General features: G+C 41.5%; 1 protein-coding gene across 3 annotated transcripts in view; it reads right to left on the bottom strand.

Annotated features, from left to right (window-relative positions):
* The window catches only part of CA8 (carbonic anhydrase 8), a gene marked incomplete at its 5' end in the record, with an annotated part of 87,413 nt that overhangs the window by 58,279 nt on the left and 12,222 nt on the right, over positions 1-16,912 (bottom strand). For all 3 annotated transcript variants that reach the window (XR_014297991.1, XM_082674842.1, XM_082674843.1), the window contains one exon: positions 15,517-15,641. Coding sequence is in view for 2 of the 3 variants with exons in the window: in XM_082674842.1 (XP_082530968.1) it covers positions 15,517-15,641 (125 nt within the window). The remainder of the gene's footprint in view (positions 1-15,516; positions 15,642-16,912) is intronic.

Genomic DNA, 16,912 nt, shown 5'->3' with positions numbered 1-16,912 from the left:
GGGTGTTGCCCAGGAAACCCAGGCAGAAATACGTATTACCCTGCAAAGATCAATAAATTCAGACCATTAGACTAAAGACAGGGAATGGAAATTACAAAGCTGAAAATGTTTTCCCTTGAGAACACAAATCAACTCCAATTAACAAGTAAAAACTAAAATCTAGTCATCTTTACTTTAACTCACTCTTCCGCTGTGTGGAGAAATATTAGCTCTAATTAAGACTCAAATTATATAAGGCTTAGTATAGCTTCAAACATTTTCCTCTTCACCTACAATGAAGGGCATCTTTTCAATTTTTCAAAGAACTGTGACCCCAACTACTATTATTCTTTACCTAATTTGAAAGTGTGCTGGGATGAAAGGCACTGTAGGTAGTAATAGGATAAAATGGCACCTGTTAAAATAGTATCATTTATTAATCCAAATTAATTAGCTTCTCCCCAGCACCGTCCCTCACTGTCTGACTCCCTCTTTTTCCTATTAATTGTGCCATCACTATTTCAATTACTCGCATTCCACTTCTCAGCATCACATTGGTCTTTTCTTATCACTCATCAAGCCCTATCCCCATGTCCTCTCCTACGTCTTTACACCCACCTCTTCTCTTTCCATCCATGTCATTCTTATCCAGCAAACTCCTACCCAGCCATCAAAGCCCAGCTCCAATATCCATCCCTTCCCACAGTTTTTCTCTGAGCCCAGGAGAAATCCATTATTCCATGATGTATGTCCTCCTTTATATTTCATCCCTTAAACCTATTTTCATATATAACAGTCATTTTTAATAGGGAATGGGAACTTCTTCTAGACCTAGATTATTTCTTATTTACTGCCCTATAACAGCACCAACCACAGCAGCAAACACATAGGAGTTGCTTCCTACGGATGTTGTGAATTGTTTTCCATTGTCACGTCACCTATCGATTGTTATCATTTCATACGTTTCTATCTCAATTCTGCCTCTTCCACCCAGACAACAGAATCATTAAAAACAAATGCTGTCTAGGAAAACATAGGCAGAACACTCTGACATAAGTCGCAGCAATGTCTTTTTTGATCCACCTCCTAGAATAATGAAAATAAAAACAAAAATAGGGCTTCCCTGGTGGCGCAGCAGTTAAGAATCCGCCTGCCAATGCAGGGGACACAGGTTCGAGCCCTGGTCCAGGAAGATCCCACATGCTGTGGAGCAACTAAAGCCGTGCGCCGCAACTACTGAGCCTGCGCTCTAGAGCCCGTGGGTCATAACTACTAAAGCCCGTGCACCTAGAGCCCATGCTCCGCAACAAGAGAAGCCACCGCAATGAGAAGCCCCACGCACTGCAACGAAGAGTAGTCCCCGCTCGCCGCAACTAGAGAAAGCTCACGCACAGCAACGAAGACCCAACGCAGCCAAAAATAAAAAAGTGTATTTAAAAAAATAAAATAAAATAGACAAGTGGGACCTAATTAAACTTGAAAGCTTCTGCACAGCAAAGGAAACCATAAACAAAACAAAAAGACAACTCACAGAATGGGAGAAAATATTTGCAAACAAAGCAACCAACAAGGGATTAATCTCCAAAACATACAAACAGCTCATGCAGCTCTGTGTCAAAAAAACAAACAACCCAGTCAAAAAATGGGCAGAAGACTAAATAGACATCTCTCCAAAGAAGACATACAAATGGCCAAAAAGCATATGAAAAAATGCTCAACATCACTAATTAACAGAGAAATGCAAGTCAAAACTGCAATGAGGTTATCACCTCACCCCAGTCAGAATGGCCAGCATCAAAAAAGGAATGAAAGTGGGTCATGTGTAGAGATATGGATGGACCTCGAGTCTGTCATACAGAGTAAAGTAAGTCAGAAAGAGAAAAACAAATATCGCATATTAACGCATGTATGTGGAATCTAGAAAAATGGTACGGATGAACCTATCTGCAGGGCAGGAATAGAGACAAAGGGAACAGATGTGTGGACACGGGGGGGTGGAGTGGGATGAATTGGGAGGTTAGGATTGACGTATGTGCACTGCCTCGTGTAAAACAGACAGCTAGTGGGAACCTGCTGTAGAGCACAGGGAGCTCAGCTCAGTGCTCTGTGATGACCGAGACGGATGGGATGGGGGGGGGGCCCAAGAGGGAGGGGATATATGTATACATAAAGCTGATTCGCTTTGTTGCACAGCAGAAACTAACACACTGTAAAGCAACTACACCCCAATTTTTTTTAAAAAGTCTATGAACAGTAAATGCTGGAGAGAGTGTGGAGAAAAGGGAACCCTCTTACACTGGTGGGAATGTAAATTGGTACAACCACTATGGAGAACAGTACGGAGGTTCCTTAAAAAACTAAAACTACAACCTAGGGGTAAGACAGGAATAAAAACACAGACCTACTAGAGAATGGACTTCAGGATATGGGGAGGGGGAAGGGTAAGCTGTGACAAAGCGAGAGAGAGGCATGGACATACATACACTACCAAAAGTAAGGTAGATAGCTAGTGGGAAGCAGCCGCATAGCACAGGGAGATCAGCTCGGTGCTTTGTAACCGCCTGGAGGGGTGGGATAGGGAGGGTGGGAGGGAGGGAGACGCAAGAGGGAAGAGATATGGGAACATATGTATATATATAACTGATTCATTTTGTTGTAAAGCAGAAACTAACACACCATTGTAAAGCAATTATACTCCAATAAAGATGTTAAAAAAAAAAAAAAAAACTAAAACTACAGTCACCACGTGATCCAGCAATCTCACACCTGGACATATATCTGGAGAAAACCATAATCCAAAAGGATACCTGCACCCCAGTGTTCACTGCAGCTCTATTTACAACAGCCAAGACATGGGAGCAACCTAAGTGTCCATCGATGGAGGAGTGGATAAGGATGACGTGGTACATATATGTACAATGGAATACTACTACGCCATAAGAAAGAATGAAATAATGCCATTTGCAGCAACATGGATGGACCTAGAGATGATCACACTAAGTGAGGTCAGACAAAGACAAATACCATATGATATCACTCATATGTGGAATCTAATTTTAAAAAAGATACAAATGAACTTATTTACAAAGCAGAAACAGACTCACATATGTTGAAAACAAACTTATGGTTATCAAACGGGAAGCCTGGGCAGGAGGGAGAAATCTGGAGCCTGGGATCAACACACATACAGTGCTATATATAAGGTAGGTAATCAACCTGGACCTACCGTATAGCACAGGGAACTCTACTCAGTATTCTGTGATAACCTATATGAGAAAAGAATCTAAAAAACAATGACTACATGTACTGATATATGTATAACTGAATCACTTTGGTGTATACCTGAAACTAACACAACATTGTCAATCAACTATACTCCGGTAAAATTAAAATATAAAACAGCAACAACAACAAAAACAAATGCTGTCTTCTTACCTTTTATTTTTCTCACAGAGTTTGGCCATAAACACAGACACTTAACCAATGTTTGCTAACTGAATGGTATATATCACTCCACCATCTTGCCTTCCTAACAGACTCAAAACTTGTTAATGTCTTTCTACAAAGTAGCCCACTGAGCTCAGCTGAGGAAAAGGCAGCAGGCATCACCACAGCCTTTATCCCACTAGGACCTAAGCCACTGACCACACAGTCGAGCTCTAGATCAGTTAGATCTCGATCTTGCTGTTCCCAACAGCAAGATTGGGAACACAGTTAAAGAATGTCGGGGCTGATAAGCTAATGAGGAACAATGCCCACTGATAAAAATCTGGAATATTTGTTCTCCATCACAAGGTGAATAAGTGATATTTGTGTTTAAAAATTATCGTAAAATATTTTCAGAGCCGTACAACCCAAATTCGGAACAGGATTAATGATTTCAGCCCTGGACCTGGGTCATAAGTTTTGAAAAGAGAAACATCCATAAACTTCCCTCAGTTAAACCTTGGGTTTAAACAACAGCTGAGATGGTGAACCGGGCAAAAACCCACCCAAGTGAATCAGAAAGAAAAAATAAATAAATCCTACACATGCTTCAAAATCCTGGCTCACTCCAAGCCCCAGCTCCTTCTAGAAAGTGGAAAACTGTGCGACTATGTTAGGTACAATGGAGCTGCAGGCAAAAAGGGATGTGGTCCCAGGTGGTTTAAAAGGGACAAACCTGCAGCAAAAGGAAACAGGACTTCCTTCACTGATGCCCAGATACGGTTGGTCTCGTGCTAGTGTCCAGTGCCATAGAACTTTAAAGGGCGCTTGGGAGAATTCTGAATAGTCTTATTAACAGGAAATACCTCTTCTCTGTTCCTTGTTCCCATAAAGAGGGATTTTCCCGAAAGAAAGCTAGCCTTCCTCTCCACTCCTTCAACCAACTCCACCCTCCCCTTTATTCCTCTTTTGAAATTTGAGCTAGGCTTAGAGAGCACGCTAATAAACCCAACCTGTAACTTCTCACTGCCCCCCATCTCCTCACCTCCCTTCCTTCCCTCCTATCTCGCCTCCCTCCACCCACTGCCTGTAACTGAGCAGGCTGACTCCCTCATACTAAGCCATGTGTCCCGTGTCCTTCATCCATAATAAAGGTGATGCTTTGTTCTCCGTTATCTGATGACTCTAAGGATGTCTACTTCCTATCTGCTCAGGGCTCAGGCTGGGGAGAAGCAATCTCTTTATGGGATCTCCCCAGAGAGCTCACCAATTTATAGACCCACCAAGGAATATTCATGGGAACTACATGAACTCTGAAGCCAGATAAATTGGTTTCTACTGAATAAACTCTCTCATACAGAGAGCTAAGTGATTCACTGAGCCAGGTTTAGAGAATTCACTTGCCCTACGGTGCCCAAGTGAAAACATCAATTCAGGGGTCCCCAACCCCCAGGCCACAGACTGCTACCGGCGAAGCTTCATCTGTATTTACAGCCGCTCCCCATCGCTCGTGTTACCGCCTGAGCTCTGCCTCCTGTCAGCATTATGGTGAGCTGTATAATTATTTCATTAAATAGTACAATGTAATAATCATAGAAATAAAGTGCACAATAAATGTAATGCCCTTGAATCATTCTGAAACCATCCCCCCGCCCCGCCACCACTATCCGTGGAAAAACTGTCTTCCACGAAACCTGTCCCTGGTGCCAAAAAGGTTGGGGACCGCTGCATGAATTGATAAAAAAAAAAAAGTCCATCTTTCATTTATCAGGTCTTATCATTACAAATGTCCTTCTTTTATACTTAGTGTTTGTAATGTTTATAGTCAACAGTTTAAAATCTGGATTTCTTTGTTTCTACTCATTTCCAGGCTTCTTTAAAAAAACAAAACAACTGTACTGGCCCATGTTACAACATTTGCATCCAACACTAATTATGCCCTTAAAATGCTTTTAGGAAACACTTTAATACCAGATTTTGTAATTAGTAACACTATTTTCCACCACTATATTCAGTGAACCATGCTTCCAACAGTATACCATTAATTTTTACAGCCTCTCCCTAAGTTTCACAAGGGTGGGAACAATTGTATTATCCTTATGCACCAGTGAAGGAATTGAGGTTAAACAACCACACAGAAGTCCAACAGCAAACACCCTGGTGAACTGGAGTCAGAGTGTAGCCCTCCCTGACTGATAATCTATGCCACCAGAGCAGGCTGCCTCCTAGGGGACCACGGCACCAAAAAGTCCAGTTCCCCATAGGCTTCATGCTACTTTGCTCTAGGATTCCATAGTGAGTTTTTGTTGTGTGTAGCCTTAAGAAGCTGAAAGGAAAAATGTATTCAAGCACAGGAAAGCAGTGGCCAGGACAAAATTATCTTACTAATAACTTCACTGTGCCATTTTAACTTATCATTCTTAAATACAAAAAGAAAAAAGAAAAACAACCAGAAAGACGTATGCAGTTTTTATACTGGTTAAGATTTTATGAAGTTAAAAACATCTTAACATCCTTCTATTCAATTAGAAGTTTAATCACACTGTTTACACAGGAAATATTTACTTGATTTTCACTACAAAATAAGCTGATAATATAAATGCTACTGCATGTGCACGCACAGCAATCATAAAGAGATGTGTCAGGAAAAATGACCAGGAAATGACATACTGACTAGACTTGTAGAAGATAATGTATTCAGGGGAGTAGGGGTTTAAAAAAAAAAAAAATTTCTTCTCCATTCATAGTCTCTGCATTTCTTACCTGTATGAACAAAAAATGCTTTTGGTTTCCCCCTCACGGTATTTTCACCAGATTTTTATCATCACAACCACAATGACATCCCCCATCTCTTCCTAGTAACAGGAAGTACATACTGAAGGGTTTACTCTTTGCCAGCCTCTGAGCTAGTTTCAAGCCCCTTTTACAGACAGAAACATCGAGGCTGGAAGAGGTTTACTAGCTTGCCCAAGGTTGCAGAGCTTGGATTTCAATCCTGGTTTTCTGACTTCCAAGCCCAAACTCTTTCCAGCTACACCATCCTGACTCCCTCCCACAAGGTTCCACTGTTAATCAAGGCAGCAGTACTGGTGCCATGTTCTCCGGCTGCTTCCCAGAACCTAGACCTTTCCCGACTCTTCCCCACCATCAACACTCTCCCATCCTGTCTCTCACCAATCCTAATGTTGTTAGGTTATCCTAGTTACTCTAGCTTACAACTACCTATAACAGGGTTGTACCTAGCACAGTGCCTTTTGCAAACTAGTTGATAAATATTTCACTTGGCTGACAATAATTTATATCTCAAATAACATATTGGCTTTCTAATAAATGTCTTCAGAAGTCTTCCTCTAGATATATCCAGAGAAAACCATAATTCAAAAGGATACATGCACCCCAGTGTTCACTGCAGCACGATTTACAATAGCCAGGACATGGAAGCAACCCAAATGTCCGTCGATAGATGAATGGATAAAGAAGACGTGGTGCATATATACAATGGAATATTACTTAGCCATAAAAAAGAAGGAAAGAATGCCATTTGCAGCAACATGGATGGACCTAGAGACTGGCATACTGAGTGAAGTAAGTCAGACAAAGACAAATATCATATGATATCGCTTATATGTGGAATCTCAAAAAAATGGTACAAATGAAACTATTTACAAAACAGAGTCACAGATGTAGAAAACAAACTTAGGGTTACCAAGCGGGAAGAGGAGGGGAGGGGGATAAATTGAGAGATTGGGATTGACACAGACACACTACTATACATAAAATAGATAACTAATAAGAACCTACCGTATAGCACAGGGAACTTTATTCAACACTCTGTAATGACCTATATGGGAACAGAATCTAAAAAAGAGTGGATATATGTATATGTATAGCTGATTCATTTTGCTGTACAGCAGAAAACTAACATAACATTGTAAATCAACTATACTCCAATAAACACTAATTTTAAAAAAAATCTTCCTCTAATTAGCTTTAAATAGCTGGAATCTGTATACTATATAGACAGGAGAGAGGGAATGAGGCCCTTTACATGGCACAGAAACCCTCAATTAAGTCTTCTAAACACTCATTGATTTAGAGAAAAGCGGGGAGGAGACAAATTATGAACACTGCATTTGGACTCCCCCCATGTAACAAAAATGCCATGAGTTGTCTATTGCCCTCAACTCTATATGCCTATCACTCAGCCCACGGCCTGAACAGCTGGTTCCCAAGAAATACCTGTTGATTGACTGAATGAATGCATGGATAAACGGAAGAATGGATGGAGATGAGTTAAAGATGACCACTTGGTTATGAACTACATATTTAAACCAGAGTCCATTTTTATTGGAAGGCCTATTAAGAGAAGATGTATTTTACTGGAGGATTTCGATCTGTAAGAACCCAATTTAAAATATTTTCTACATGCAGCAAGTCTATAACCGCCTATAAATTCATTATATGTCATATTCATTTATAGGAACTAATTTTTCATTTTGCACAAATTTACCTTACATAGCAAAGTCAGCTACCATACTAATGTTTCTTTCAGTTAGTTTGCCAAAAAATCTCTCATACATCCTCAAACAATGACAATGAATAATCTACTACAAGAAATCCTTACAAAGATAAAATTGAAGGTAGCTTCAAAGTGACTACCTGAAGGTCAAGTTGGTCTTATACAATTCTATTTCTAAGAGAAAATGGCAGACTGCCAGATAACGTGGTACCACTAAAAGAACATTTCTGTGCGTTCAACACCATAACTTATTTTCTACTCGGTAAACTGTGAGGGTTCTGCTCCAAATACATTTTAATAAATGAAAAATAAATAAATATGCTGAATCAAAGCAGGAGCCATGATTTTTATGGAATAAAAAGGCAAGTGTTCATTAGAATTCAGGAAACATAAAATTTGTTTTTATTTTTCTTTACCCAGATGGGAGAGGGAGTTCCCACAATTACGACGACTGAAGGGGCCACAGCACAGGGATCTAATTCCTTCATCTGCTTACCCGTGAGGCTCAGCCTGCTAGTGCTGTGGACAATCCCAGGACCCCCAAATGATAATAACCATTATGGTCAGAGCCTGCTTCTGGTCAAAATGATAACACTTCCCAGAGAAGCTGAACATTCAAATGTGAAATTGTTTCCTTTAGTGTCAGTCTTAACTCCTTTTAATGGCAAGATTCCCTTTTTTTTCCCATTAAAGCAATCTCAATCCAAAATTGTAACTACCGTGGCAAATAAAATCTCAAAGTAGAGCTACTTTTCCTAGTAAGAAGTGGCTTTGGAAGGTGGAAAAAGCATCCCTCAGAGCAGAAGTCAGTTCACAGGTCTCACGTGTCCTCTGTCATTTCCTGAACCAGTCACTTCCCCCCCCAGACCTTGCGGAGCATCTCGGCAGAGTGGGTTTGGGGGGCGGGAGGCAGAGGGAGGGCAGAACTAGATGGCCCGTTAAATCCACCCCAATTCTCAGGGGGCAGCAAGGTTCTACCTTCGAGACCACATACCCCTGTACCTTCACAAAGCCCATCTGAGCTTTGTCTTCATAGCCTGTAAGATCCAGGCACAAGGCCACAGCTTCACTAGAACCCTTCCGAGCAAGGTTAAAACACGCTCACCTCTAAATGGGGCTGCATGCAGACATAAAAGCCCTCCCAGGGGCGGCGGAGAGGGAGACAAAGACTGTGGTGCTGTCTCCTTCCATCTACACCACCAGAGACAAGACCAGTAGTAAAGGATAATTCTTAAATGGAATACTTATTTAAACAAAAGGCACTCTTCTTCATCCAGGCCATACATCATGGTTTCCTATAAGATGCTCTGTGACTCTTAACTTTTTGGAGCCCCAGATTTCTCCGAGGTTAAAACAGGAGTTTGGAAAGTTAGTTTGATACACCCTTTCGAGGTGATCTCTAGAGTTCTTTTTACAGACAAATTATCTACATGCCTTATATGTCTAATCCTCATAATGTTTTGGTTTTCGGGGGTTTTTTGGGCCATGCTGCGCGGCCTGCAGGATCCTAGTTCTCTGACCAGGGAGCAAACCCGTGCCCCCTGCAGCGGAATCATGGAGTCCTAACCACTGGACCGCCAGGGAAGCCCCCTCATGAGAGTTTAACTCACTGAAGTCACCCTATGACATTTCCTTGGAAAGGCAATGAAGTCTCCGTTTTGGAAGAGGTTCACAAACTCGAAGCTCAACTTGGGAGGCCCGTGGAAACCAAATGACTTGAAAAGATCATCAATTCACTGTTAACCGGGCAAACTCTTCCTGGTATCTCCTCGGAGTAGTAAAACAAATAAATAAAAATAAATACATTTCTGTCAAATGAATATGCAAATCACTTGGAGAGGCAGCAGCCCAAAAGCCAGGTCTTTTTCACTGAAAGAACACTTAAATAGCAGACACTACTATCTCCCTGACAAGAAAAGAAGAAACGCAGGGTTATCTGGAAACCCAGGATATTGGGGGGTAAGGTATAATATTCAAGATTGGCACTTTATTATGAGATACATTCTTCATAATGTTTTGTCGGCCTATTTTGCAATCAAGATCTGGACTCTTCACAATTACAGACTCCTGCTCTGCACAGTGGAACTCTATCAAATGCACTCAGCTTTCCATAAACAGCTGGTATGTGGCTCAATTATCACCGAGCCCTTCAGAGTACACAGAGCAAGACCTGCTCTTTAAATACAATGTAGATAAAGATAAGAGTCTGCCCTAAAATATGCTGTGCTCTATCTGGATAATTCACTCTCAAATTGTAAACTTTTAGGCCAAAAGGGCAAGAAAGTCAAACCTGCCGTACACGATCTCCAGCTGGTCTGTGGGCAGGATCAGTGCCCATCCTAAGAAAACTATCCTTCATCTGGAGTGAAATGAGACAAACAGAAATAATGTAGGGAGTTTGTTAAAAGCTCAGTCTATTCAATGCATAGGCCTAGGGACTTCCTTGGTGGCACAGTGGTTAAGAATCCGCCTGCCAGTGCAGGGGACACGGGTTCGAGCCCTGGATGGGGAAGATCCCACATGCCGCGGAGCAACTAAGCCTGTGTGCCACAACTACTGAGCCCGCGAGCCACAACTACTGAAGCCCATGAGCCTCGAACCCGTGCTCTGCAACAAGAGAAGCCACCACAGTGAGAAGCCCGCGCACCGCAATGAAGAGTAGCCCCCGCTCACCACAACTAGAGAAAAGCCCACACGCAGCAACGAAGACCCAACGCAGCCAAAAATAAATAAATTAATGAAAAATAAATTTTTAAAAAATGTATAGGCCTGTGTTTATTCTGAGACCATATCCTTCCTACATTTAGCTATTAAATTAGAAATTTTCTCTTTACAAACTGATGGGGACAGCAGAGAGTTATAATGTTACTTGAAAAAAAATAAAACTTGGCCACTCTGTTGGTCTCCCCAACCCCCAATTTTTTTTTTTAATTTTGCTGCTCCAGCATAAAATCTAAATGCCTGGGATGTACTTTCCCATAGCAGTATGAAAGTAGCGATTCATGTGCAAAGATTAATTTACCAGGAGTTATATACACAGTTAGGCTACCTTGAAGTAGCAAAGAACATGACGGTCTCCACATACAAAATGACGAAAACACAATACATAGCCTGAAAGTTGAATTTGAACCTAAATACCTGGAAGTTCCTCCATTAATTAGATTTGTAACAAAATTAACATGAACAGAATAAATAATTCTAGTGATACGGTGGATGCAGAAAGGATACTGCTATTAGCAAAATCACAAAATTCATACAGCATTAAAGTTGTACTTCAAGAGCTAAGACATCTAATGCCGTCCAAAGAAAACATGCAGCTACCACCACCGCCAGGACAAACATACAGGAATTAATTTGACTGGATCCCATCCTTGTTTTAAATCAACAACATTCTACTCACGTTTGCTGTCTTGATTAAATATCTCGATGCAAAATACCCACACATTAAGAATTCCAGCTGGTAGACCTCACCCAGACATTTGTAAGAATATAGTTAACACGTGCAAACCCATTATGTTTTCGGGTAATGGGTAATGGTAAGAAAAATGCAGCACAATTCTCCTTTCTCTTGTTAAGGCGCTGTCATTTAAGCAGAAACCTGGAGTATTCGTAATAGAATTCGGTTACAAGATGAAAGCATGGCAAAAAATGTCAGGTAGCTGTGGAAGCATGTGTGTTTCTGAAAACTACCAACCCCAAGAAGGAAAAGCAGAAAGGACAAAGCTTTATCTACTTTGCTGAGTACAAGAGCTGCAGTTTAAATTGTTAGGGACTTCCCTGGTGGTCCAGTGGTAAAGAATCCACCTTACAATGCAGGGGACGCAGGTTTGCTCCCTGGTCAGGGAACTAAGATCCCACATGCCGCGGGGCAACTGAGCCCACACACCACAACTCCTGAGCTCACGTGCCTCAACTAGAGCCTGTGCGCCCCAAACTACAGAGCCCACATGCTCTGGACTCCACGTGCCACAACTAGAGAGAGAAAAGCCACACACCACAACAAAAGATTCCATGTGCCTCAGTGAAGATCCCATGTGCCACAACTAAGACCGACGCAGCCAGAAAAATAAATTAAATAAATAAATCTTTTTAAAAATAAATAAATTGTTTAATGTCACAAACTGTGTTAATATTTGAAGTGATGTGGGTGCTGACGACTCGTAGCATCAAGAATATATTCAGGATTGCGTTTAAACCTGTATTTATAATTTTAAAAAGTCAAGAGGGGAGCTTGATGAGCTTCTGTTAAAAGCCATTCCCACGTTATATGTAACAGACAAGGTAATTATTTGTTTACAGATGGTTGCTGAATAAACCATCCATTTAAGTTTAAGTGAGATCAGCAAAAAGGAAATACGTATTGATGTGTCTTTTGGAGATTAAAGTTAGTCTTAAAATGTAAATAAGATATGGAAACTGTCCTAAAAAGTTATTTTTTTAAATCACATACCGGGTGAACAGCGCCCTCACTCCCCACTGTCCTGTCGGCTATGTCCTTGGGTTCCAAGCGGCCCTGACGGCAGTACAGAACAGGGGGATGCTGGGAAGTTACCTACTTATCTCCACATTAGGCAACTCATTCCCTCCCAGACTATTCTACGTGGAGTCCCTCTCTCCTCTCCTTCACCAGCTCAGCCCTCTCCACCTGAAAACCCAGCTCACTCTTCACAGCCTCCATTAAAACAAAACAGAAAGCACCTGACTCACAGCTATGCCCCTCAAACTCTGTGCACCCAAAAGACGGATGCACTCCACAGGATCCAGCAGTAAACGAACGTCAGATGACCGACAGAAGTATTTTCTCTAGGACTGGATCAGAGATAATCTGGGACAACAAAGAATTCAAGTATTATTCATCACCTATTTTGGAAAAATTAGTCAGAAATTCCATCATCATAAGTATAAATACTTCTGCAGAAACAAAGCCTCACCCCCAGAATTTAATCTCCACTCAACACAAACCATTACCTGCGCTTAATGGACCAGGGCAGTTAAAACTTCACCAAGTAGCAGGACCAGTCTGCACGCTGGGTCCAAAATTCTACTCGACTGTGGGGCGAAGAGCACACATCACCAACTAGCCTAATCTCATGGAGCTTCCCGAGGCTATAAATTCTGTGTGTCACAGGCAAAGTCACTGAATCCCCTCCGGAAGCTGGCGCCGACCCACCTCTCCCAAAATTTTTGATTATGAGACTGTATCTCTGAAGGCTGACTGAGATGAAAAAGCTTTTCAAACCCAAAGAAGAGGGCAGGGCCGAGGCCCTGACAGCCCAGTGTTTTCCTGCCCCTCCTCAGCCCTCCGCTACCCTGCAGGTTTAACTATTTGGGATTGTCTTGTGTCCTCCCTCCTCTTTGATATGTTCTGGTGTGAACTCTTCCCTTTCACTTTGGGTGAGGACAGGGCAACAGCCAGAGGTGACACACAGACAGGGCTGAATTGTTTCAAGGCACTAGAAGTGATAGGATGTCTGTGGGAACTGAGAAAAAAGCCCCTGGAAAGGTTAACATTTGAAGACCCAACATCGCCCATCAAGGTCTTAAAGAAGCTGTCTCCTCTTACTGTCCTCGGCATCACATACCACATATATTATTCAACACACTGCAACCGTTTTTCCCTCCATCCTCGAAACAGTTAACATTTCACTTTTTTTTTTTTTTTTTTTTGGCTGCTTTGGGTCCTTGTTGCTATGCGTGGGCTTTCTCTAGCTGTGTCGAGCAGGGGCTACTCTTCGTTGGGTGCGTGGGCTTTTCATTGCAGTGGCTTCTCTTTGTTGCAGAGCATGGGCTCTAGGTGCATGGGCTTCAGCAGTTGTGGCACACAGGCTCAGCAGTTGTGGCCCACAGGCTCTAGAGCACATGCTCAGTAGCTGTAGCACAGGGGCTTAGTTGCTCCGCGGCATGTGGGATCTTCCCGGACCAGGGCTTGAACCTGTGTCCCCTGCATTGACAGGTGGATTCTTAACCACTGTGTCACCAGGGAAGTCCTAATATTTCACTTTTAAGACCTGAGTTTTTTTAATGAAAGGGATATTTGGGGCTTTCAAAAGAAATTTTTTAATGATTATTAAAGTAACATTGAGAAATACTTTCTCTAACTTCATTCTTTAAGGCACATATATCATTTATATAAGTTAACCAGTAGTGACTTCCAGGCAATGAGGCAGGCATGGACGTGGTATCTGGTCAGGAGCAATTCCATACTTAAGTATGTGCAGTTGGGAAAGACAGACAAGGAAAACTGGTGTTTCGGCAGCCCCTGAAATGTACTATTACTTGACACTGATGGGCTATTTCCCAGGAGAGAACTGCGGTCCTTATAGAAACAAATATGAACAACAGAGACATCCTGTCAATTTCACCAATGTGGGTTGTCTCTGATGTACCTGGCACTGCACTAAATGTTGGGAGTAACACGGAGAGTGAAAGGGAGACTTTTTCTTCAGGAGCTGTATTAGCTTGGGCTGCAATAACAAATTATCATAGACTGGAGGCTTAAAACAACAGAATTTATTTCTCCCACTTCTGGAGGCTTGCAAGTCCAAGATCAAGGTGCCGACAGAACTGGTGTCTGGTGAGGGCACACTTCCGGGCTTGGAGATGGCAGTCTTCCTGTGTCCTCACCCGGCAAAAAGCAGGGAGAAGCAAACTCTCTCTGGACTCTTATCAGGGCACTAATTCCACTCACGAGGGCCCCACCTTCATGACTTCTTCTAATCCTAATCACCTCCCAAAGGCTCCACCTCCTAATACCATCACATCAGGGGGTAGAGTTTCAACATATGAATTTGATTGGGGGGGTGGGGATCACAAACACTTCAGTCCATAATAGGAGCCCACACTCAGTGAGAAGGACTCTTTAAACACTAAAGGTTACAATGCATGAGATCAATGTCACAGCAGCAATCCATCAAGGACACTGGGAGCACAGAAGAAGAAGGAATTAGTTCTGCTTAGGGAAGGAACTCAGAAGAAGTCCCACGGAAGAAGGGATACTCTAACTAGATACTGAAGAAAGAGCTGGAGTTGGCTAAGAAGATAAGTAGGGGAGAAAACTCTTCAGACAAAAGAAAGACTCTAAAACTCTTTCTCTCTCTCTCTCTCTCTCTCTCTCTCTCTCTCTCTCTCTCTCTCTCTCTCTCTCGCTCTCTCGCTCTCTAACTGCTTGAGGCGAATAAAACCAACTTACTAATTTTAACCAGAGTTAAACCAGACTTTTAATTACTGTTGAGGTTTCTCCAGAAGTTATTTGTTTTCAGCTTATCATCTATTCATAGCATCCACAAAAGTGACCTCCTGAATTTGCAGAGGCAGCAGAATTTTTACAACAGTAATAATACTAAGATGAAACTTAATAGCATAGATTGCCGTTATAACCAACAGCCCATGCGCATTCTCCAAGCCCACTAAGGCTGATGGGAAGCCTCATTTGCTGTCCCAAGCTTATATTTCATGGAGCACTTTTTTATTTTAATATACATTGATTACATTCAAGAGTTACACATCTACTTTTAAACTAAACCATTTTCAGTAAATCGCTGAATACTTTACATGAACAACAAAAGTTTTACAAGCTGATTTGTTCTTCTTACCTCCATGGGAAAAGCTTTGAAATTAACTGTGTGCTCAGAACCACGCTGGTTTTCTCTTCCCCAATGAAATCTGACTTCATACAGCTCAAATTCATGCCCTTGAGGCAATGGACCTCCAGATAGAACTGAAAAAAGAAAATAACATATTTAATTACATCTCAAACACATTCATCAGCACATCACTATAAACACTAGGGACACTTTTTTGCCAAAAAGGTCTCATGAGCTCTACAGAATAAATTCACATAACCAAAATGAAGAGTGAATCACAACTGTGAGATGAATTTATACTGTCAATACAGTAAAAGTTCAAAAATAACTTTTACTTTCAGTAAAAGTTCTGAAATACTTGGGAATGATATGTATATGTTAACTTCTTGTGTATTTTAGGCATAGGAGTTGACAGAAAATAAACACAGTAGCTATTTATACTCCCCGACACTTAAACTTATCATTGATCAGGGGACAAGAATATGGTCTGAGTCTCAGGCTGACCAATAATTCGCTATAGACCTATCAATAAATTGAACCTTGTTTACAGATAATCCATTTACACAAGCAGGCTTTCAACTGAGACAACAGATGTCAGCCAACAAAATTATCCATGCAGTGAATTATTATTAAGCCAATCTGATTTTTCAACAATGAAATCACATTTTTAAAAAAGCAATCTATCATCCAGTGTCACATAAATGTAAACAAAATTGTAATAAAATATTAACAATACTTAAAATATTAAATTTAGTTCTATGGGGCCCTGTCTCTATGTCTCATTTCCGGAGATAACCCAGAACTTTGTCCCAAATAAGAGCACTCTAAAGGATGATAAAAAAAATACATCTTGTCTTGAAGCAACAAAATACTTTGATTAGTTAACACTCCCTGATATCATATGGAAAAACCTGACATAAAGTTTATTACAAAGGGCCAATTTTGACACAAATAAAGGTTGTTTGCATTCTTCCTGTTAACAAAACTGTTCATTCTAAATGGTATCAGCTAAGAATTATTGGTTATTTTCAGCCAAGGAGCTGACAAAATTCACCCTCTCCCCCAGATGTGGTCTCTTTGAAAGAGGTTAGTGTTCACACGTGGACTGTCGTTGTGCAGGAAGCGACGGTGGCCCCACTGCACATCAGCTTTGTTCTCCATCCTTCCTCTAAACTCAAAGGAGAAGAAGGGGAGTTGGTGCAGCCATATTTGTTTGGTTGGTTCTTCATCTAGTAACTTTTCCCCCAAAGAATTTAAAGCTGCTTCCATCAAAGTTCCTATCCTGCAGCCAGATGGCATAAATCAGAAGGAAGAGCAAAGGGCAAACAAAGACAGAGGCAGAGAAGAGACGGAGCAATGAGGCCATGGCACAGATGAACATCTCGCAGACCTCGCTGAAAGCGCC

This window comes from Grampus griseus (genome assembly GCF_964374135.1).
Source record: "Grampus griseus genome assembly, chromosome: 17".
NCBI lineage: Eukaryota > Metazoa > Chordata > Mammalia > Artiodactyla > Delphinidae > Grampus > Grampus griseus.
This window is presented reverse-complemented; position numbering and strand designations above follow the sequence as displayed.